The 23,983-nt window shown below is 43.1% G+C and overlaps 1 protein-coding gene across 1 annotated transcript; it reads left to right on the plus strand.

Moving 5' to 3' along the window:
• Positions 1-5,873: 5,873 nt before the first annotated feature.
• Positions 5,874-23,228, plus strand: LOC110500691 (putative transcription factor p65 homolog). The gene is made up of 11 exons (XM_021578195.3): positions 5,874-6,380; positions 9,007-9,042; positions 17,807-17,943; positions 18,452-18,597; positions 18,822-18,913; positions 19,379-19,513; positions 19,702-19,806; positions 20,537-20,752; positions 20,877-20,951; positions 21,055-21,129; positions 21,293-23,228. The coding sequence occupies exons 1-11, from the start codon at positions 6,374-6,376 to the stop codon at positions 22,069-22,071; spliced, it is 1,803 nt and encodes a 600-aa protein (XP_021433870.2). The 5' UTR covers positions 5,874-6,373; the 3' UTR covers positions 22,072-23,228.
• The last annotated feature ends 755 nt before the right edge of the window (positions 23,229-23,983 follow it).

Here is a 23,983-nt window from a genome sequence, read left to right on the forward strand (position 1 = left end):
TGTTTATGTAGTCTGACCACGAGATATTTCGGAGACTCAAGAGGGCGATGGGTCAACTGTCGATTCCAAATATGACTTTTGGTGCCTCCCTCTGGCCACATGGCGCGCTGCATGATCCAAAAGCCGGAACAGTGCACCAGTATAAATGTGTACACTGTGGCACTGGTGCCTTTATCTTTTACCTCTATCCAAGACAGTATAGGTTACCAATCTGTGTTATATATACCGAACAAAAATATAAAAGCAACATGCAACAATTTCAACGATTTTACCGAGTTACAGTACATATAAAGACATAGTCTATTGAAATACATTCATCAGGCCCTAATCTATGGATTTCACAAGACTGGGCAGGGGCACAGCCACTGGGGGGCCAGCGCCAGTCAATCAAAAATTACTTTTCCCCCACAAAGGGGCTTTATTACAGACAGAAATATCCCTCAGTTTCATCAGCTGTCTGGGTGCTGGTCTCAGATGATCCCGCAGGTAAAGAAACCGGATGTGGAGGACCTGAGCTGGCGTGGTTACATCTGGTCTGAGGTTGTGAGGCCGGTTGGACGTGCTGCCAAATTCTAAAAAAAAACTTTGGAGACGGCTTATGGTAGAAAAATGAACATTCAATTCTTTGGCAACAGCTCTGGTGGACATTCCTGCAGTCAGCATGCCAATTGCACGCTCTCTCAAAATTGACACATCTGTAGAATTGTGTTGTGTGCCAAAACTGCACATTTAAGTGTGGCCTTTAATTGTTCCCAGCACCTGTGTAATGATCATGCTGTTTATTCAGCTTCTTGATATGCCACACCTGACAGGTGGATGGATTGTCTTGGCAAAGGAGAAATGCTCACTTACAGGGATGTAAACAAATTTGAACATTTTAGAAAAAAACACTTTACATGTTGCATTGATAGTTTTGTTCAATATATACAGTGGGGAGAACAATTATTTTTTATTATTTCTTAAACAAAAATCCAGAAAATCACATTTTGATATGATTTTTAAGTAATTAATTTGCATTTTATTGCATGACATAAGTATTTGATCACCTACCAACCAGCTAGAATTCCGTCTCTCACAGACCTGTTAGTTTTTCTTTAAGAAGCCCTCCTGTTCTCCACTCATTACCTGTATTAACTGCACCTGTTTGAACTTGTTACCTTTATAAAACACACCTGTCCACACACTCAATCAAACAGTTTCCAACCTCTCCACAATGGCCAAGACCAGACAGCTGTGTAAGGACATCAGTCGATCAAATTGTAGACCTGCACAAGGCTGGGATGGGCTACAGGACAATAGGCAAGCAGCTTGGTGAGAAGGCAACAACTGTTGGCGCAATTATTAGAAAATGGAAGAAGTTCAAGATGACGGTCAATCACCCTCGGTCTGGGGCTCCATGCAGGATCTCACCTCATGGGGCATCAATGATCATGAAGAAGGTGAGGGATCAGCCCAGAACTACATGGCAGGACCTGGTCAATGACCTGAAGAGAGCTGGGACCACAGTCTCAAAGAAAACCATTAGTAACACACTACGCCATCATGGATTAATATCCTGCAGCGCACGCAAGGTCCCCCTGCTCAAGCCAGTGCATGTCCAGGCCCGTCTGAAGTTTGCCAATGACCATCTGGATGATCCAGAGGAGGAATGGGAGAAGGTCATGTGGTCTGATGAGACAAAAATAGAGCTTTTTGGTCTAAACTCCACTCGCCGTGTTTGGAGGAAGAAGTAGGATGAGTACAACCCCAAGAACACCATCCCAACCGTGAAGCATGGAGGTGGAAACATCATTCTTTGGGGATGCTTTTCTGCAAAGGGGATAGGACGACTGCACCGTATTGAGGGGAGGATGGATGGGGCCATGTATCGCAAGATCTTGGCCAGCAACCTCCTTCCCTCAGTAAGAGCATTGAAGATGAGTCGTGGCTGGGTCTTCCAGCATGACAACGACCCGAAACACACAGCCAGGGCAACTAAGGAGTGGCTCCGTAAGAAGCATCTCAAGGTCCTGGAGTGGCCTAGCCAGTCTCCAGACCTGAACCCAATAGAAAATCTTTGGAGGGAGCTGAAAGTCCAGCGACAGCCTCAAAACCTGAAGGATCTGTAGGTCTGTATGGAGGAGTGGGCCAAAATCCCCACTGCAGTGTGTGCAAACCTGGTCAAGAACTACAGGAAACATATGATCTCTGTAATTGCAAACAAAGCTTTCTGTACCAAATATTAAGTTCTGCTTTTCTGATGTATCAAATACTTATGTCATGCAATAAAATGCAAATTAATTACTTAAAAATCATACAATGTGATTTTCTGGATTTTTGTTTTAGATTCCGTCTCTCACAGTTGAAGTGTACCTATGATAAAATTACAGACCTCTACATGCTTTGTAAGTAGGAAAACCTGCAAAATCAGCAGTGTATCAAATACTTGTTCTCCCCACTGTGTAGCCTACATGTACAACAAACTAAATATGGTTTATAGGTAATTGGCCTTTTTATGGGCAAATTGTTTAAGGAACAAAATAATGAAACCACATGCAGGTAGACCACTGGCCTTAAATTGGGCATACACTGGTTGAATCAACGTTGTTTCAACATCATTTCAATGAAATGATGTTGAACCAACAAGAAATAGACGTCGAATGGACATCCGTGCCCCTGTGGGCGAGTTGTGTACCTTTTAACAGGGATTCCTAAAATGCTTCACTCAGGCCCCCCTTCCAGCATTGTCTATTTCTATGGGCACAAGCACTGTTCATGACACAAACTGTTCACACCCTTCTTGTTGGCGAAGAGACATGTTTGCAGGTTTAAAGCTTATTTCCGGCAACTATACACATTTTGCTATGGGGTGCAGAACAATATTGCAGTTTTAAAGAAAATGTTATTGCAATTCTATACATTTTGCCATGTCTACAAAATCTATGGGCTAAACAACATAGCTGACATACAGTGGGGCAAAAAAGTATTTAGTCAGCCACCAATTGTGCAAGTTCTCCTACTTAAAAAGATGAGAGAGGCCTGTAATTTTCATCATAGGTACACTTCAACTATGACAGACAAAATTAGAAAAAAAATCCAGAAAATCTAATTATAGGATTTTTAAAGAATTTATTTGCAAATTGTGGTGGAAAATAAGTATTTGGTCACCTACAAACAAACAAGATTTCTGGCTCTCACAGACCTGTAACTTCTTCTTTAAGAGGCTCCTCTGTCCTCCACTCGTTACCTGTATTAATGGCACCTGTTTGAACTTGTTATCAGTATAAAAGACACCTGTCCACAACCTCAAAAAGTCACACTCCAAACTCCACTATGGCCACGACCAAAGAGCTGTCAAAGGACACCAGAAACAAAATTGTAGACCTGCAACAGGCTGGGAAGACTGAATCTGCAATAGGTAAGCAGCTTGGTTTGAAGAAATCAACTGTGGGAGCAATTATTAGGAAATGGAAGACATACAAGACCACTGATAATCTCCCTCGATCTGGGGCTCCACGCAATATCTCACCCCGTGAGGGGGACCTAGTGGGGGACCTAGTGAATGACCTGCAGAGAGCTGGGACCAAAGTAACAAAGCCTACCATCAGTAACACACTACGCCGCCAGGAACTTAAATCTTGCAGTGGCAGACGTGTCCCCCTGCTTTAGCAGGCCCGTCTGAAGTTTGCTAGAGAGCATTTGAATGATCCAGAAGAAGATTGGGAGAATGTCATATGGTCAGATGAAACCAAAATATAACTTTTTGGTAAAAACTCAACTCGTCGTGTTTGGAGGACAAAGAATGCTGAGTTGCATCCAAAGAACACCATACCTACTGTGAAGCATGGGGGTGGAAACATCATGCTTTGGGGCTGTTTTTCTGCAATGGGACCAGGACGACTGATCCGTGTAAAGGAAAGAATGAATGGGGCCATGTATCGTGAGTGAAAACCTCCTTCCATCAGCAAGGGCATTGAAGATGAAACGTAGCTGGGTCTTTCAGCATGACAATGATCCCAAACACAACGCCCAGGCAACGAAGGAGTGGCTTCGTAAGAAGCATTTCAAGGTCCTGGAGTGGCCTAGCCAGTCTCCAGATCTGAACCCCATAGAAAATCTTTGGAAGGAGTTGAAAGTCCGTGTTGCCCAGCAACAGCCCCAAACAAATCACTGTTCTAGAGGAGATCTGCATGGAGGAATGGGCCAAAATACCAACAACAGTGTGTGAAAAACTTGTAAAGACTTACAGAAAACGTTTGACCTCTTTCAATGTCAACAAAGGGTATATAACAAAGTATTGAGATAATCTATTGTTATTGACCAAATACTTATTTTCCACCATAATTTGCAAATAAATTCATTAAAAATCCTACAATGTGATTTTCTGATTTTTTTTTCTCATTTTGTCTGTCATAGTTGAAGTGTACCTATGATGAAAATTACAGTTCTCTCTCATCTTTTCAAGTGGGAGAACTTGCACAATTGGTGGCTGACTAAATACTTTTTTGCCCCACTGTAGGCTAGTTGATCTGGACATTTCTGACAAGTTATAAATAGCTCTCTAAGGTATGCAATGACTGACAGGGCAAGAGGAAAACTGGTGATACACACCCAATTTAAACATGGCACCTTGTGCATTCTATTATTACACCTTTCGAGAGTTGAAAGGCGGACTGAGTTCCTTAAAAAATATATACAGTACCAGTCAAAAGTTTGGACACACCTACACATTCAAGGGTTTTTATTTATGTTGACTTTTTTTACATAGTAGAATAATAGTGAAGACATCAAAACTATGAAATAACACATATGGAATCTTGGTCAAGTAGCCCTTACACAGCCTGGAGGTGTGTTGGGTTATTGTCCTGTTGAAAAATAAATGATAGTCCCACTAAGCGCAAACCAGATGTGATGGCGTATCGCGGCAGAATGCTGTGGTAGAAATGCTGGTTAAGTGTATCTTGAATTCTAAATCAATCACAGACAGTGTCACCAGCAAAGAACCCCCACACCATCACACCTCCGCCTCCATGTTTCACGGTGAGAACCACACATGCAGAGATCATCCGTTCACCTACTCTGCGTCTCACAAAACACTGCAATTGGAACCAAAAATCTCACATTTGGACTCATCAGACCAAAGGACAGATTTCCACCGGTCTAATGTCCATTGCTTGTGTTTCATGGCCCAAGCCAGTCTCTTATTCTTATTGGTGTCCTTTAGTAATGGTTTCCTTGCAGCAATTCAACCATGAAGGCCTGATTCACGCAGTCTCCTCTGAACAATTGATGTTGAGATGTGTCTGCAGCAGATGTAACTCTGGGTCATCCTTTCCTGTGGCGGTCCTCATGAAAGCCAGTTTCATCATAGTGCTTGATTGTGTTTGCGATTTCACTTGAATAAACTTTCAAAGACTGACCTTTATGTCTTAAAGTAATGATGGACTGTCGTTTCTCTTTGCTTATTTGAGCTGTTCTTGCCATAATATAGACTTGGTAATTTACTAAATAGGGCTATCTTCTGTATACCACCTCTACCTTGTCACAACACAACTGATTAGCTCAAACTCATTAAGAAGGAAAGAAATTCCACAAATTAACTTTTAACAAGGCACACCTGTTAATTGAAATGCATTCCAGGTGAATACCTCATGAAGCTGGTTGAGAGAATGCCAAGCATGTGCAAAGCCGTCATCAAGGCAAAGCGTGACTACTTTGAAGAATCTCAAATATAAAATATATTTTGATTTGTTCAACACTTTTTTGGTTACTACATGATTCCATATGTGTTACTTCATAGTTTTGATGTCTTCACTATTATTCTACAATGTAGAAAATAGTGAAAATAAAGAAAATCCCTGTAATGAGTAGGTGTGTCCAAACTTTTGACTGGTACTGCATATATGTGTTATATTTGCGCATCCTCTCTGGATGCACCGCACAGTTTGGGAACAACTGGACTTTACAAGACAGGATACAAACCATTGTATTTTACTATGTTGAAATATTTATTCTCCATTGACTCAGTTTGAACATATCAACAGAATAGAAATATTGTTGATATGCCTACTTTATTGTCAAATTTGCGCAACATAGTGGCTACAAAGACGCAGTTAAATTGCACTCAATCTCACAGTCGGTACTTGTGACTGTTTTTAACTTTAAATGTGTTATGACTGTACGAAACCAATATACATTTTCTGTTCCTTTACGTCATTTGGGTATTTCCGCCCCATTTTACAGGGTGGTGGCAAGTTGCATTGGAGACTTCAAGGCGGAGGTGGTTAAGAGCGGTCTGTCACGACAAGTTTACAAATTTACCTGTTTTCAAGGGACAAACACCCTAGGGGAAAGGCTATTCCAATAACCAACGTGGCAGAAGTAGAATTCGGAAATGGATGGTAAGTTTGTTTACAAACTGATCCTCAAAGTAAATGCATGTTCGAGTCTCGTGTGAAGCTTAGCAACTTGTTTGCGCACAAGGGGGAAGCCCCGAGACCATTGGTTTTGTACTACCGCAGGAGGAGTCAATACAACATAATGGAGATCACTGTCCGCGACTTGCCAGCACTGTAGCCTACTAGGAAGTTGGACATGGTTTGAGATAGGCCCACATCTATTATAGATGTATTATTTTACATCATATCTAGTAGAACGTGATCCTTCGTGACATTGAAGCTGTATAGGCTATCAGTAGCCTATGCATATTATGGATGCCTTTTTTATCCCAACACTAGGGTAGTGCGATAGGAGGCCTAGTCTACGCGGTTCTCCGATATATTTGACTTTAGCCGCAGGGAGATATTTCACTTTTTTGACCAATTATACAACTTTGTTGACGCTTAGCCTAATTATTAAGGGGACAAGGTCCCCGAAATGACGTCATAGTGTTTACATAACATTGCATATGTCTATTTGATAGATGTAGCTGTATGTTTAATGCCTAAATGTTTACAATGTATGACATTTAGGAAATCGTTATACGTCGTCATAGCGAGGGTTTTGCGCTGATAGGTTAATAACAGGTTAATAAAGCAACGCAACAACAATGTGACTCAAAGTTACATTGTACCTAATGGGCTTGAAGGTCGAACGTCAACAAGCGGTATACTTTGTAGCCAAATCAGTGCTACAACAACACTGAGGAATGGACAACACACATGCGCAAGGCGCGTCTCACACACGTTTGCCCCTCACAAAAAGCAAACGTTATTGTAATATGTCACGTGTGGGACAGTCGGTGATGGCACATTGAAATAATAAAGGCACTGGGTTTGTGAACTGCGTCGCCAGGGCGTTACTTTCGCTTTGAAGATGGCCTTAGTTTGGTAACAGTGGGCTTCTGCATTGCTTGCTGTTAGGGGTTTTAGGCTGGGTTTCTGTATAAGCGCGTTGTGACATCTGCTGATGTAAAAAGGGCTTTATAAACACATTTGATTTGATGAGCACCCACTTTCACTAATTAATCAACTTCTTGTCAATATAGCCAAAGTTAAACATGTATTCGTTCCTGCTGCATTATTTACATGGGTTTAAAAATGAGTCTGAATATCGAGTAATATACTGTTTTATCAGGAGTTGAACATCATTGTCAAAGTTAACTATACAATCATCAAAGCTACAACACAAGGGAGTTTTTGAAAGCTTTCTAAAAATGTTAATGTCATGTAATGACACTCAACTCAATCCATGCTCAAACACCATGTGTAATCAATCTTGTCTACCCAGTTGATGCAGAATCGACCATAGACTATCAAGGGAGAAACACAGTTTCCAGTCCTTTTTCCATGAACTAGAAAACGTCTGTATTTTAGATGTGTTCTATAAACCGACTGCTCTATTGAACTATTTCAGACACAATAGAAGTGTTGTCAGGTGGTAAAAATAACAGTAATCTGACAATCTTTATTTTCTCTGTGTTTACTTTACTTTATTCATCTGCAGTTCACTCAGACATTATGAGCCGTTATACCTTGCCTGCTATTGTGTTTTAGAGGAACCTCCTTTGTTTTCAATGCATTTAGCGTTGCATTCCAGCTATTTGGGGCAGCAGGTAGCCTAGTGGTTAGAGCATTTTTCTGGATTGAATCCCGAGCTGACAAGGTAAAAATCTGTCGTTTTCCCCCAGAACAAGGCAGTTAACACACTGTTCCTAGGCCGTCGTTGTAAATAAGAGTTTGTTATTAACCTGACTTGCTTAGTTAAATAAAGGTTAAATAAAAAATAAATAAAAAGTTATATTTAAGGGAGAGTTCACCCCAAAACACTCCTAGGCCGTTTATAACACTTGCTTAGCCATTGTCATCGCCCCAGACAGTTTGTAGGTCCATTGCTTGAGTATTTAGATTTCTGTATTTTTATATAAAAATGCTACTTTTAAGGTTAACGTTATAATTAAAATCACATTTTAAGAAGAGAAATTGTGGAGATAGGCAGGTTTTATGACTTTGTGGCTGTGGTAACCAGTGACGACCCGACTTGCGGAACACATGAATGTACTTCCTGGATTTCAATGCGAAAATAGTGGGTAGAATTCTCTTATAAGCTACATCTAAATCAGGGTTCCCAAACTCTGTCCTCAGGACCCCAAGGGGTGCACGTTTTGGTTTTTGAAGGGTCCAGGGCCCTCAAACTCAACTCTGGACCTCGAAGCCAGTTCCACTGCATTTTTTTCATTGTTCCCCTCTAATCAGGGACTGATTTAGACATGGGACACCAGGTGGGAGCAATTTATTATCAGGTAGAACAGAAAACCATCAAGCTCCAGACCTCATAGGGTAGGAGTTGAGGGTGAACTTCCCCCTTTAACTTCTACTTTTAGTTAACACCCTTCTGCTTATGGAGAAGGAGCTGAATTTGTACCACGAAGCTGTTGTGATCTTCAACGTTAGCAGTTCTTGTCTGCCTTTTCTCATCTGAGAATAGTTGAGGGGAATTATGGGTTGTGGATTTTGGTTGATAGTTGTATCTTACTGACTTATTTGTTGTAGTAATTTTTTTTTTTGTCAATTTCTTTCATCTCCATAGGAATGTATGGATGGGGACAGCCCCCTTTGAACCAAGGTAAGGAGAGTTATATCACGCTGTTGACCTGTTTTCTGTTTGTCTCTGTTCACTTTATGGCGTCTCCCTTACCATGACTGTATTCACGTGAAGCATCAGCTTTATTTTGAAACGTATACTGATATACATACACTGCTCTTTCCATGACATAGACTGACCAGGTGAATCCAGGTGAAAGCTACAGTACTCGTCAAAAGTTTGGACATACCTACCCATTCAAGGGTTTTTCTTTATACACACATGGAATCATGTAGTAAACAAATAAGTGTTAAACAAATCAAAATATATTTTATATTTGAGATTCTTCAAAGTAGCCACCCTTTGCCTTGATGACAGCTGTGCGCACTCTTGGTATTCTCTCAACCAGCTTCTCCTGGAATGCTTTTCCAACAGTCTAGAAGGAGTTCCCACATATGCTGAGCACTTGTTGGCTGCTTTTCCTTCACTCTGCAGTCCAACTCAACCCAAACCATCTCAATTGGGTTGAGGTTGGGTGATTGTGGAGGCCAGGTTATCTGATGCAGCACTCCATCACTCTCCTTCTTGGTAAAATAGCCCTTACACAGCCTGGAGGGGTGTTGGGTCATTGTTCTGTTGAAAAACAAATGATATCCTATCTGGTTTGCGCTCAGCTGTAACCATGCTGGTTAAGTGTGCATTGAATTCTAAATAAATCACAGATAGTGTCACCAGCAAAGCACCCCCACACCATCACACCTCCTCTATGCTTCACGATGGGAACCACACATGCAGAGATCATCCGTTCACCTACTCTGCATCTCACAAAGACATGGTGGTTGGAACCAAAAATCTCAAATTTGGACTCATCAGACCAAAGGACAGATTTCCACTGGTCAAACATCCATTGCTCGTGTTTCTTGGCCCAAGCAAGTCTCTTCTTCTTATTGGTGCTCCAAGGATATAGCTCATCAGTCGAGGATGTGCCACCAGGAATTAGCAAGTGTAGCGAATTCGGGGTGCATTTTCTACCAAGAATGAACATACTAGCCAATGTCGACCCTGTATCGAACCCCGACACGGCTGCTGTATTTAGCTCTTAATTGTTTCTTAATGCTTTATTTTCCTTCCCGTGACAATCTGAGAGGAGAAAAGCATCGAGCTTCATCCGACAATCATTGTTCCTCTCAGCCCGTAAAGCTGTCATCATCACCCATAAGGTTTCCTTATGAAAACATCTATTTTTGTCAAACCGCTCACCCTCTACAGGACTCAAACTTAAAGAAGGGGAGCCTAAATGTGTTAAGCCTAAACACCACAGGAGTTAAATCTTGTTTATCTCAAAAAAAGAGAAATGGCTTAATCTTTACATTTAATATCAAGTTCACATTGAACACGTAATGTTGGCTAAATTGTTTTGATTGTAAATCAAGAAAGTAATTCAAGACACAGAATTGGAGGAAGACGCGAGAATGACAAATATATTCTATTTGTTTGAAATCAGTGCACAAGGCACACTAGCAGGAACATTACATAGTATATACAATGGAGCATTCAAAGACTGACACTTGATCAAAATGTAATTACAGAATTCAGCTAAGGGGTTTTGTGCTCAGAGTGAATTAAGAGGAAGGAGATAATACTGTTGAGAAAAACATCAATGACAAATGATGCTGTTTAAACAGTTAAATAAACACCACAGAGGGACAAACAGTTGAACACAAATAATTACAATTATATATAATGAACTGAAAATGGAGAGCGACTGATCGCTGGCTCCATCAGAATGCCCAGCCCGTAAGGAGCAGAGGATGGGGCTGACTGAAGGACAGCTGAGCACAGGTGTGGAATTCAAAGACAGAGACCCAGCCGGGCATAGGTGTGGAATTCAAAGACAGAGACCCAGCCGGGCATAGGTGTGGAATTCAAAGACAGAGACCCAGCCGGGCACAGGTGTGGAATTCAAAGACAGAGACCCAGCCGGGCATAGGTGTGGAATTCAAAGACATAGACCCAGCCGGGCACAGGTGTGGAGATCATGAACAAAGGTCCAGCCGGGCACCGGTGCCGGCCAAGGGGGTCAAGGCCATGAGCAGAGGCCCAGCCGGGCACAGGTGTGGAGATCATGAACAGAGGCCCAGACGGGCACAGGTGTGGAGATCATGAACAGAGGTCCAGCTGGTGGTGGAGTAGTACATACAGGAGTGGAGGACTGATGCCGGTAGATGTGTCGACTGCATCGTGGGGCGGGACCTCCAGATACACCTTCAAAGTAATGTGATTGGCAGCATGTTTTTTTTGCGTCACTCTTCATCGATGCCACCAAATACCCAGCATACCACAGAGCATTTTCAACAACCCACTTGAAGGTCTGCTTCCTCTAAAGGCTGAACTGCATCTCGTGTTGACCCAAAAAGTGTGCCTTGTTGCTGGGTTGCCAACTCGAAGCAGTACAGTCCTGGCCAAATTGATCCAGAGATATACAGTAGCCCCCGTGTACTCTCTTTCAGAACTATGTCTCCTGAAATGGCAAGCATCCTTACTGTCAAAAATCAACTAAAATCAAACCCAATTTTATGAATCGTATATAGAATACAGCAGGGTGTAAACAGTGCTATGAAATGCTTACTGCAAGCCACCTCTCAACATAGCCCTTGTGTCATACATCATGATATTTGTGCTTCTGTAACTCTCTCACTCATCATTATTCAGAATTCATCAGGACTCTCCGTAATCCTGGTATCATCCACATTAATGTAGAAGTGTTTAGAAACATATTGTATTCTTATTTACAATAAGTGACTCAAAAATGACACAATACATTAAAAACCAGTCATTTCTATTGGGCACAAAATCATCGGAAACTCAACCAAAACAAAGAGCAAATGCACCCAACCGTTTGTAGAGTCACAAGCTTGATGTAATCATTGTGTGCTAGGAATATGGGACCAAATACTAAACGTTTGACTACTTTAATACACACAAGTTCATTTGTCCCAATACTTTTGGTTCCTCTTAAATAGGGAGGACTATGTACATAAAGTGGTGTAATAAAAAGAGCTGTAAATGGATGAAAACACCCTCAAATTAAACCTGACAGCCTCTTTGGATAATTTCAAACCCAAAGTGCTGGAGTACGGAGCCAGAACAACCAAATTTTTCACTATCCCTATACTTTTGGAACTCACTGTATATTTAGTTTGTATTCCAACACTTTGCTTCTCCTGAGATAGCCTGTTGATCATGACTCTCGCTTCATTACATTACACATAAGAGTCATTGGATGAAGGCGTCTTCTGTACGGGGGAGTTTTGTTTAGAGCCCAGACTCTCTAAACAAAAGGTTAAAATTGTACACACCTTTATTGGGTTAATGTTACCTTACCACACGGCCATATCTCCATGTTACAGCGCGTGTTTTCAGTGTCGCCTACCTGTGCTAAAAAGCTTTCTGTGTCTCCTAACACCTATGTGTAAACAGAAGAAGGGCGCCGCAACATGTTGTCACAAAACATTATTTTGCTGTGTTTTATGTTTCTAAACCCGTACCGGAATTGAGAATCGATTCACGTTCAGAAGGTGTATTTGGCTGTTTTGACTGCCAGAGTCAATTCACACTTTAAAAATAACATTTATGGTCCTGGACTAAGGAGTAATGTTAACCCGAACTGGAGTGGAGGACAGGGGACTGACTGATGCAGCTGTGGACTCGATTCTGGTAGAGGGGGTGGGAGTAGGGCGACAGGTGCCAACAAGTGGCAGGGCTGTCTCCACCACTGGAACTGTCAGGTCCTGAAATTCCACAAGCTCCACAAAGCCCTCATCATCCTCCCCTTGGAAATCAAGATCACCTGTTTCCAGTTCCTCAATGGCAGCCTTGTAATCCTGCAGCACCAAACCAGTTTGATCAAAGAGGTACTCCAAACCTATCAGTTCCACTAAAGAAAAAAAACAACATCAATATTTGAGAATACACAGGATTGAGTATGGAATAATTCTATAATAACATTTCACAAATAGAAATGTGTTGCTGTTTGTATTAAATAGAAATGCTGCATTAGATTATTAATTGCATTATGTTGCCATTACCAGTCAAGATGATGGCGCCGGTGGGTAGGGCTGCCATTTTATCGGCCCTCAACCAATCATGCTATTTTGTTTGTTTTTTCGTGTTGTTTGTAACTTGTTTTGTACATAACGTTGCTGCTACCGTCTCCTATGACCAAAAAGGACTTCTAAACATCAGAACTGGGATTGTTCACCTCAAACTGGACAAAGAGTTTTTCTTCAATGAGTTTGACGCGAGGGATATACTGTTGACACCCGACCAGGCCCGATCCCCGTGACTGGCTGGAGAAGGAAACGTATATTTCGAGGCAAAAGATCAGGGTGCCTTGTGAGGACCAGGCGACGAGTGGCTAATCTGCCCTTGCTCTCCGTTCTGCTAGCTAAAGTTCAATCGCTAGAAAATAAATGTGATGAACTGAAAGCACGTGTATATCCTACCAACGGGACTTAAAAACGGCAATATTTTATGCTTCACCGAGTCGTGGATCAACGATGACATTAAGAAAATAGAGCTGGCGGGTTTTAGCCTCTGGTAAGACACGGGGCAGGGGCCTATGCATTTATGTAAACAACAGTTGGTGGACGATATCTCAGGAAGTCTCAAAGTTTTGCTCGCCTGAGTTGGAGTATCTTATGATAAGCTGCAGACCTCACTATTTACCCAGAGTTTTCATCTGTTTTTTTTCGTAGCTGTCTACATACCACCACAGAGCGAGGTTGGAACTAAAACCGCACTAAATTAGCTGTATTCCGCCACAAGCAGAAAGGAAAACGCTCATCCAGAGGCGCCGTTCCCAGTGGCCGGTGACTTTAATGCAGGGAAACTTAAATCAGTTTTACCGAATTTCTATCAACATGTTAAATGTGCAACCAGAGGTAAAAAAAAGTTCTAGACCACCTCTACTCCACACACAGACGCGTACAATGCTCTCCCTCGCCCTCCATTTGGCAAATCTGACCATAACTCTATCCTCCTGATTCCTGCTTACATGCAAAAATTAAAGCAGGAAGCACCAGTGACTCGGTCTATTAAAAAAAGTGGTCAGATGAAGCAGATGCTAAACTACATGACTTTTTTGCTAGCACAGACTGGAACATGTTCCGGGATTCTACCGATGGCATTGAGGAGTACACCACATCAGTCACTGGCTTTATCAATAAGTGGACGTCGTCCACACAGTGACTGTACGTACATACCCCAACCAGAACTCACGGATTACAGGCAACATTCACACTGAGCTAAAGGGTAGAGCTGCCACTTTCGAGGAGCGGGACTGTAACCCGGAAGCTTATAAGAAATCCTGCTATGCCCTCCGACGAACCATCAAACAGGCAAAGCGTCAATACAGGACTAATATTGAATTGTACTACACCGGCTCTGTCGCTCATTGGATGTGGCAGGGCTTGCAAACTATTACAGACTACAAAGGGAAGCACAGCTGCGAGCTGCCCAGTGACACAAGCCTACCAGACGAGCTAAATAACTTCTATGTTCGCTTCGGGGCAAGTAACACTGAGACATGCATGAGAGCGTCAACTGGTCCGGATGACTGTGTGATCATGCTCTCCGCAGCCGATGTGAGTAAGACCTTTAAACAGGTCAACATTCACAAGGCCGCGGGGCCAGACGGATTACCAGGGCATGTACTCCGAGCATGCGCTGACCAACTGGCAAGTGTCTTCACTTACATTTTCAACCTCTCCCTGTCTGAGTCTGTAATACCAACATGTTTCAAGCAGACCACCATAGTACCTGTGCCCAAGAACACTAAGGTAACCTGCCTAAATGACTACCAACCGGCAGCACTCACATCTGTAGCCATGTAATGCTTTGAAAGGCCGGTCATGGTTCGCATCAACACCATTATTCCAGAAACCTTAGACCCACTCAATTTGCATACCGCACCAACAGATCCACAGATGATGCAATCTCTATTGCACTCCACACTGCCCTTTCCCACCTGGATAAAAGGAACACCTATGTGAGAATGCTATTCATTGACTACAGCTGAACGTTCAACACCATAGTGCCCTCAAAACTCATCACTAAGCTGAGGACCCTGGGACTAAACAGCTCTCTGCAACTGGATCCTAGACTTCCTGACGGGCCGTCCCCAGGTGGTAAGGGTAGGTAAACACACATCTGCCACGCAGATCCTCAACACGGGGGCACCTCAGAGGTGCGTGCTCAATCCCCTCCTGTACTCCCTGTTCACTCATGACTGCATAGCCAATCTCAACTCCGACACCATCATTAAGTTTGCTGATGACACAACAGTGGTAAGACCTGATCACCGACAACGATGAGACAGCCTATAGGGAGGTCAGAGACCTGACCATGTGGTGCAAGGACAACCACCTCTCCCTCAACGTGATCAAGACAAAGGAGTTGATTGTGGACCACAGGAAAAAGAGGACCGAGCACACCCCCTTTCTCATCGATGAGGCTGTAGTGGAGCAGGTTGAGAGCTTCAAGTTCCTTGGCGTCCACATCAACAACAAACTAACATGGTCCAATCACACCAAGACAGTCGTGAAGAGGGCACGACAAAACCTATTCCCCCTCAGGAGACTGAAAAGATTTGGCATAGGTCCTCAGATCCTCAAAAGATTTTACAGCTGCACTTCTTGGTTGCACTGGCGTCTCGGATTGGTTGGGCAGTGCAATTCTTGGTTACTTCTTGGTTGCAGACGACAATATGATTGGTTGTCGCAACCAGAAATTGTAAGAGGGTGCCATTAGTAGTGGTTTCTTTGAAGCAATTTGATCATGAAGGCTTGATTCACTCAGTCTCCTCTGAACAGTTGAGGATGAGAATTATTTATTGGGCTGCAATTTCTGAGGCTGGTAACTCTAATGAACTTATCCTCTGCAGCAGAGGTAACTCTGGGTCTTCCTTTCCTGTGGTTGTCCTCATGAGAGGACATAGCGCTTGATGGTTTTTGCGACTGCACTTGAAGAAACTTTTAAAGTTCTTGAAATGTTCCGTATTGACTGACCTTCATGTCTTAAAGTAATGATGAACTGTTATTTCTAATTGCTTATTTGAGCTGGTATTCCCATAATAAGGACTTGGTCTTTTACCAAATAGGGCTATCTTCTGTATACCACCCCTGCCTTGTCACAACACAAGTGACTGGCTCAAACGCATTAAGAAGGAAAGAAATTACACAAATTAACAAGGCACACCTGTTAATTTAAATGCATTCCAGGTGACTACCTCATGAAGCTGGTTGAGAGAATGCCAAGTGTGCAAATCTGTCAAGGTGACTACTTTGAAGAATCTCAAATATAAATATATTTTTATTTGTTTATCATTTATTTGGTTACTACATGATTCTACATGTTATTTCATAGTTTTGATGTCTTCACTATTATTTTACAATGTAGAAAATAGTAAAAATAAATCAACTCTGGAATGAGTAGGTGATTCCAAACTTTTGACTGGTACTGTATGATGCCCTTATTGATGTCTCCTGTTAAATCCACCAGTAGATGAAACCAATGGGTAAAATCACTGGGGAAGCCAAGCCAGAAATGTTTTTGTTTCATCACATAACCGGAGAGCAACAGTAACATGACCTACAGCATGGTCAAGCAAGTTCACGTTTCCAACATTTTCAGACTACTATACAACTACTGATTTAGAACCACAGAGAGTTACCACAAGTTGCAAAGAAACAGGAGCTGCCTCCACTATTCCAGCACCATTTCATCATCATAAAATCAGTTATGCTTAGTCCAGTACAGTGGTAAGATACCAAAAATTATTTAGTCCAATCAAAGTAAGCTAAATATGATGTGGCTGTCCATGGTTCTGATTTCTGTGTGTGTGTTCGTGTGTGTGTTCGTGCAAGTAGAAAAAACATGTTGACTCACCCTACTAAATGGCCATCCTCCACTCTTTTCATGTTGACGAAAAGGTCTATGACTCTGTGATACAGTACACTTCACTCTTACATTTTTTGTTGTCGTAGGCTACCTTGCTAAAATGTTTGCTCGCTAGCCTAACTTCCTTTAATGGGCAACGTTAGCTAGTTAACATTAGCCTTCTACATCTAGCTACATATTGAACTTCCATCGTCTCAGGCCAGGGGCACAATGTATGAATTTATGGCTGGGTCAGAATTGCCGTTATAATCATTGGCCAATACGGAGAATTAAGTCAAACCACAAGTCCAAATCCTTATCTATCAGGTATGAAGGTAAGACCCAGATGCAGACAACGTCGAATTAACAATGGTTTAATAATCCAACAGGAGCAGGCAATAGATTCACAGTTGAGCTCACTCAGTTTAGTTCAACGCTGAATGGCTATTATTTAATACTTTTTTATTCATCAAGCTTCCCTTATATTCAATGCTACGGGCGGCAACAATGTCATACTCTTTTTGACCAGACAGCATCAGATAGATGGCCTACACATACAGAGACAGAGGGGTGCTGTTTTGCCCGCTCGGATGCTTTCTCCGGCGAGACCCATTCAGCCCCTTGCGAATTGAAGGAAAATGATGAAACACGGAGACAAAAGCCTGACTTCCCTTGGCATCCATGAATACACTGAAATCAACTTCAATCAGTGTACACGAAGGGGAGGAGATATGTTAAATAAGGATTTGAAGCCTTCAGACAATTGAGACATTGATTGCGAATGTGTGCCAATCAGTCACATTGAGATAGTAATGAGATCCCATTGGAATGAAGGTCACAGTGTATTTCTCTCTCTCTCTCTCTGCAGGGAATTCTTTCATAGAGATCATTGAGCAGCCCAAGCCGAGAGGCATGAGGTTCAGGTACAAGTGTGAGGGGCGCTCGGCGGGCAGCATCCCGGGAGAGAAGAGCAACGATACCACCAAGACACACCCCGCCATCAAGGTTAGGCCACCCTTAAATTACACACAATGAGCTAACTATGTATTAAGGGGCCATGCTTTATTTGCACTGTAGCTTATTGAGACGTTCAGAGACCTTCAAAACCATGGCTACGTTCACCATATATTGTAATATACTGTAGTTGATGGACAAATTATTATACAGTGTGTTATGCAAATTAGCCATTTTGTCTAGTTATAACCATAGCTGTCTGTTTTACTAAAACACAACAGGGGCTTAGTCTTTAGCTTTTGTTAAAATGGACTTTTTTAAAGCAGGTTTAGGATACCTTACACAGCAGGTTAGGTTAATTAATGTGTCAAGTTAAGGTTAGGAAAAGGGTTAGGGTTAGCTAAAATGTAAAAAAATATATTTTTTATGTCAAATTTGACAGAAGCTGTATCCCATCTAGACATGACCCACCTTGCTTTATGACATAGGAAAGGAAGTGGTGGAGATTTTGTGGCGGGTGATGGCACACATCCTGCTAACCTGGTTTGCTCCCATGCAGGTGCACAACTACAATGGTCCCCTGCGTGTCCGTGTCTCCTTGGTGACCAAGAACCCGCCTCACAAGCCCCACCCGCACGAGCTGGTGGGGAAAGACTGCAAACATGGCTACTATGAGGCAGACTTGCAGGAGAGACGAGTACACAGGTCAGACTGTGTGTGAGTGTGATAGAAGACATATACTTGGATGACCAAAAGATTACCAGTTAATCATTTATATGACCATTTAGGTCAGGAAAAGTTGTTTCACATAGTCATGATTTTTTAAAGACTAGAACCAGAGCGTGGTTGAATGAAGCACCCTCTTGTGGTCGATCTCTATCTCAGTTTCACACACGTTCACTCTGACTCCTCTCACTGTCTGATCTCAGTTTTCAGAACCTGGGCATTCAGTGTGTGAAGAAAAAGGATGTGAACGAAGCAGTTTCCTGTAGACTGCAGACCCAAAACAACCCTTTCAACAGTGAGTACAGACAGACAAACACACACAGTCAGTCCATTGTCATAACATTGACTGTTATGCACATATTAACTCATCCAATCTCATTTTCATGTTTTGTTAACCTTGGCTTAATCCAATAATATTGTGTGAATAGTAATGTATTTGTCCTCTGTGACCATGACACGATATAGTCAATGCTAGGGCTGGGAATTGCCAGAGACCTCATACTATCACGATACTTATGTGCCGATACGATATGTTTTGTGATTCTCACGATTCTATATATATTGCGTTTGATACTGCGATTTTATTGCAATTTGATGTTACAAACATATTGCTCACTATATGTTTGCTGTAGCATGAGAAAAATATTATTGCGATATGTAACTATCGATTTTTGTTTTACCACTTGTCAATGCCAGATAGCCAATCCCAGATGCCACACCCTTTGGCTTTGTGACTGACTGTGTTGTGTTTTTGCGGTAGTTCCCGAGGCGAAGGTGTGGGAGGAGGAGTTTGACCTGAATGCAGTGAGGCTTTGTTTCCAGGCCTCGATCACTCTACCTACCGGTGAACTTCACCCTCTGGAGCCCGTGGTGTCTCAGCCCATCTACGACAATAGTGAGTCTGCCACACACACACACACACACACTCACTGAGTACACACTGGCTCCCTCATCTGTCACTGTTCTGTCCAGGCTGTTCCTGTTCCACTGTTTACTCTGTCAGTTTCACTCATTTATAAACATGAACTAGACAGGTGCTGTGGCCCTTTAACGCTCCTTCACTCCCATCTCTCTCTCTCACAGGAGCACCCAACACAGCAGAATTGAAGATCTGTCGAGTGAACAGAAACTCTGGGAGCTGCAGAGGAGGGGACGAGATATTCTTACTCTGTGACAAAGTGCAAAAAGGTTTGTCTGACACAAACACTACAATTGTTGTTGGTGCTATTGTGTTGAGCCTGTTAGTTATTGTTTGCCTTCATTCAACGGCTTTGTTCTCCTGTTAGTGTGTGGACTCTTTTGAAGTTCCTCTTTGCCAGACATCCATTTGAAATCATGGTGTATAAGCCCACTGGTAACCACTTACTTAATTGACATCCATTTGAAATCATGGTGTATAAGCCCACTGGTAACCACTTACTTAATTGACACTCATTTGAAATCATGGTGTATAAGCCCACTGGTAACCACTTACTTAATTGACACTCATTTGAAATCATGGTGTATAAGCCCACTGGTAACCACTTACTTAATTGACACTCATTTGAAATCATGGTGTATAAGCCCACTGGTAACTATTTACTTAATTGGCATCCATTTGAAATCATGGTGTATAAGCCCACTGGTAACCACTTACTTAATTGACACTCATTTGAAATCATTGTGAATAAGCCTACTGGTAACCACTTAGCTAATTGAGACTCATTTGATAGTATTGCGTATAAGCCCACATAATTGTTCAAACGTAGAACGAGGGAACTATTATCTCCTCTCTGTATGACATGAAACTGTGGGCTACCAATTATGTTGTTACAAAATATTACCTGGTCAGCTGGACTGGCGCGGAATGAATTCTCCCAGCCAGAAACTCACCTCCTCCTTCCCATCCCTGCTTCCACCCTCTTTGTTCCCTCCACAGAGGACATCGAGGTACGGTTCTTCCAGGACTCGTGGGAGGGGAAGGGCACCTTCTCCCAGGCGGACGTCCACAGGCAGGTGGCCATCGTGTTCCGTACCCCGCCCTTCTACGACACCAACTTGACCGAGCCAATCAAAGTGAAGATGCAGCTTCGCAGGCCCTCGGACCGCGAGGTCAGCGAGCCAATGGACTTCCAATTCCTGCCCTCCGACCCAGGTCTCTTCCCTTTTCGTTACTATGACGACCCGTTTGGTTTCTTTTGGCGACACTCCTGTATGCTGTGAGGTTGTCATGCAAAACCTTTCACACAAGCTAATTATTTAATTTTTTCATTGTACAGATGAATATAGACTGATAGAGAAGCGAAAACGGACAGAGGGAATGTTCCAGAATCTGAAGCTGGGGTCCATATCAGGTAGGTGTCAGATAATGATCCATGTCTCTCACTGAACTAGACAGCTGTGTCATCTGATGGTTTTGGTGGAGTGAATGTGTGATGGTTTATGTTTGAATTCCAGGGGCCATGCCAGCAGAGAGGCCTTTCAACACTGCCAGAAGAACAGTCGCCACCAAGCCAGCAGCTAGCCAGCCTGGTAAATCATCCTACTTATTTAGCTGTTTCTTCTTCATACAGTTAAGGGTGTTCTGTATGTAACATCAGTGGCCAGAAGTTAACTGTTTAGGGACCCTAAGTTAATTTGTAAATTCAACAGCATTGGGTAGGGGACAGTGGTATTGACTGTTTGTGTCTTGCAGTGAACCTAGTGGCGCCCCCTCGTGCCGCCTCTGTGAAGCCCCAGCCCTACTATGATAGCCCCCAGCCTGGCCAGCTGTTCCGAACCCAGCCCAAAGCAGAGCCCTCCTCCTCCACTCCAGCAGAGACCTGGAAGTTCCTCAACAGCCTGACCTTGGACTCCCAACACAAAGCCACCCCCGTGGCCCAATTCACCAACCCCCAGGCATCTGCAGCCACCTCACAGGCCTTCCCCACCGTCAACCTGTCGGACCTTCACGGCTTCACCTTCTCCACCTTCGCTAGTCCCCAGGAGCCAGTTGGCGCAGCCGCTACCCCAGAGCCCACCTCTACCTACGGGGTCCAGGATTCCCAGTTCAGGGTGGATGGCCCCATGGTGGATGAGGAGCTACCCGAGTTCCCCAGCTTCTCTGAGGTCCACCAGTCAGGGACACTAGATAACATAAACATCGACGACTTCCAGGCTATGCTGGTCCAGAGTGGTCTGGCTGGAGAGGGGCCAGGGAACAGTAGGGTGTCGGTCGCTCAGGCACCCTGCCACTTACCTGCCACCAACCCTGTGGTCAACAACAGCTGTGGCGGCAGCACCTGGATGAACTACCCCAACAGCATCGTGAACCTGCTCCAGAGTGAGGGCATGATCGACAGTTCTCCTGGCAACTCCAGCCAGCCGGCCGTCCTCGACGACCTGGACGTCTTCAGCTCCATGGACGAAGACCGTCTCATTTCCATCCTGAACAGTGGCAACCAGGCCGGTTTCGTGTCCGGACATCAGACTTAGAGACCGCTCTGATTTTACAGATATTTTTACTGCAATACTACATTTCTGTAGACCCAGCTCCCTTCCAACCAAACTTCCCTTGTACTTGTTATTCTAATGGACTACAAAGAAAATACATTTGGCTGGCTGATCGAGAATCAGATGGTGCTGTTTGCGCTCTTCTCTATGTGGATTGTGGACATGTTAATTGGGACAGCTGCAGAACCCTACCTGTACTCGATGAACAGAGTGAATATGAGAGAGGGCTACAGGGAACCCCTGGTAACTGCCAGTTTGTGGGCAATCACGAGACCCAAGGATTTGTCACTTTTTGTCAACCCATAAAGATACACCTCCAATGGGTTGTGTATAAACCCAGGCTTGTATCTAGTCTCCAAAGGCAGTGGTATTCACTCCTGGTCCCTAAGAACTTCACGGTTTGAAATGTGTATTCGTGAATCATTGTCAATGTATGGACTGGATAGTCCAGGTCCCGGTTTCCCGATAGCAATGGAACTTAGGCTGACGATGTTTTTAACACTGCATCTTTCCTACAACGCCTGAAGATGTAACATACAGAGTACACACAACATTAAGGACACCTGCTCTTTCCATTACATAGCCCAGGGATATTCAACTCTTACCCAGAGGTCCAGAGCCTGCTGGATTTCCTGTTCTACCTGATAATAATTGCACACACCTGGTGTCCCAGGACTAAATCTCTCCCTGGTTAGAGGGGAACAATGAAAAAAATGCAGTGGCACTGGCTTTGAGGTCCAGAGTTGACCAGGTGAATGCTATGATCCCTTATTGAGGTCACTTGTTAAATCTACTTCAATCAGTGTATGAAAGGGAGGGGACAGGTTAAAGAAGGATTTATAAGCCTTGAGACATGGATTGTGTGTCAATCAGAAGGTGAATGAGCAAGACAAGATTTCAGTGCCTTTGAACGGGGTATGGTAGGTGCCAGACGCACCGGTTTGTGTCAAGAACTGCAACGCGGCTAGGTTTTTCACAAGTTTCCCATTTGTATCAAGAATGGTCCACCACCCAAATAAAATCCAGCCAACTTGTGCTGTCAAGTTGGAGACGTGCCAGGATCCCTGTGGAACGCTTTCGACACCTTGTAGTCGTGGTTGCTCTCCAAATAAGAATTAAAATGATTGCTCTGTCATCTATTATATTGTGCTTGTTTGTGTGCTATATATTTTGTTGGACTCGAAGAATGTCAGTAGATTCTGATTTTTACCAGAAATCGGGTCATAATATTAACCTTGGCTTTCACAGCTTGTCATTTGGAACTTTAACATTTTGGATGTGAAAGGGAAAATATTTCTCAAAAAAAGGGAATCATTTTTGCAAGCACAAAATAAGTTCCCAGTTTAGTTACCTAATCTAACAACCAATAAATCATTAATGGTTGGTCCTCAAACTCATTCCACGGAGGGCCAAGTGGCTGCAGGCTTTCGCTCCTCCCATGTACTTCCTTGATGAATTAAGGTCATTAATTAGTAAGGAACTCCCCTCACCTGATTGTCGGTCTTAATTGAAAGGGGGAAAAAAACCTGCAGGCCCTCCGTGAAATGACTGACATCCGATATATTTGTAGATGAGGCAGATGTCTATGCATTACAACCATTCAAAATTTAAATTGGAAGTGTACTACTAGCCTATAGTGTAGGTAGTGTAATATCACTGTACTATAAAGCAAGAGAAGAATACATTGAAACGACAATGTGCTTAGGCTTTAGATCACGTGTCAAACTCATTCCACGGAGGGCCGAGTGTCTGCGGGTTTTCGCTCCTCCCCTGTACTTGATGAATTAAGGTTACTGATTAGTAAGGCACTGCACTCACCTGGTTGTCTAGGGCTTCATTTAAAGGAAAAGCCAGCAGCCCTCAATGGAATGAGTGATGCCCCTGCCTTAGGTGA

This window comes from Oncorhynchus mykiss, chromosome 21, assembly GCF_057628025.1.
Source record: "Oncorhynchus mykiss isolate SJ-2025 chromosome 21, ASM5762802v1, whole genome shotgun sequence".
Taxonomy (NCBI): Eukaryota; Metazoa; Chordata; class Actinopteri; order Salmoniformes; family Salmonidae; genus Oncorhynchus; species Oncorhynchus mykiss.

Excerpts from the sequence above, each read along its gene's own strand:
- LOC110500691 (XM_021578195.3), top strand. Across the intron at positions 9,043-17,806 it reads ACAGCCCCCTTTGAACCAAG|GGAATTCTTTCATAGAGATC; the intron begins GTAAGGAGAGTT and ends CTCTCTCTGCAG. Across the intron at positions 20,952-21,054 it reads GAAGCTGGGGTCCATATCAG|GGGCCATGCCAGCAGAGAGG; the intron begins GTAGGTGTCAGA and ends TTTGAATTCCAG.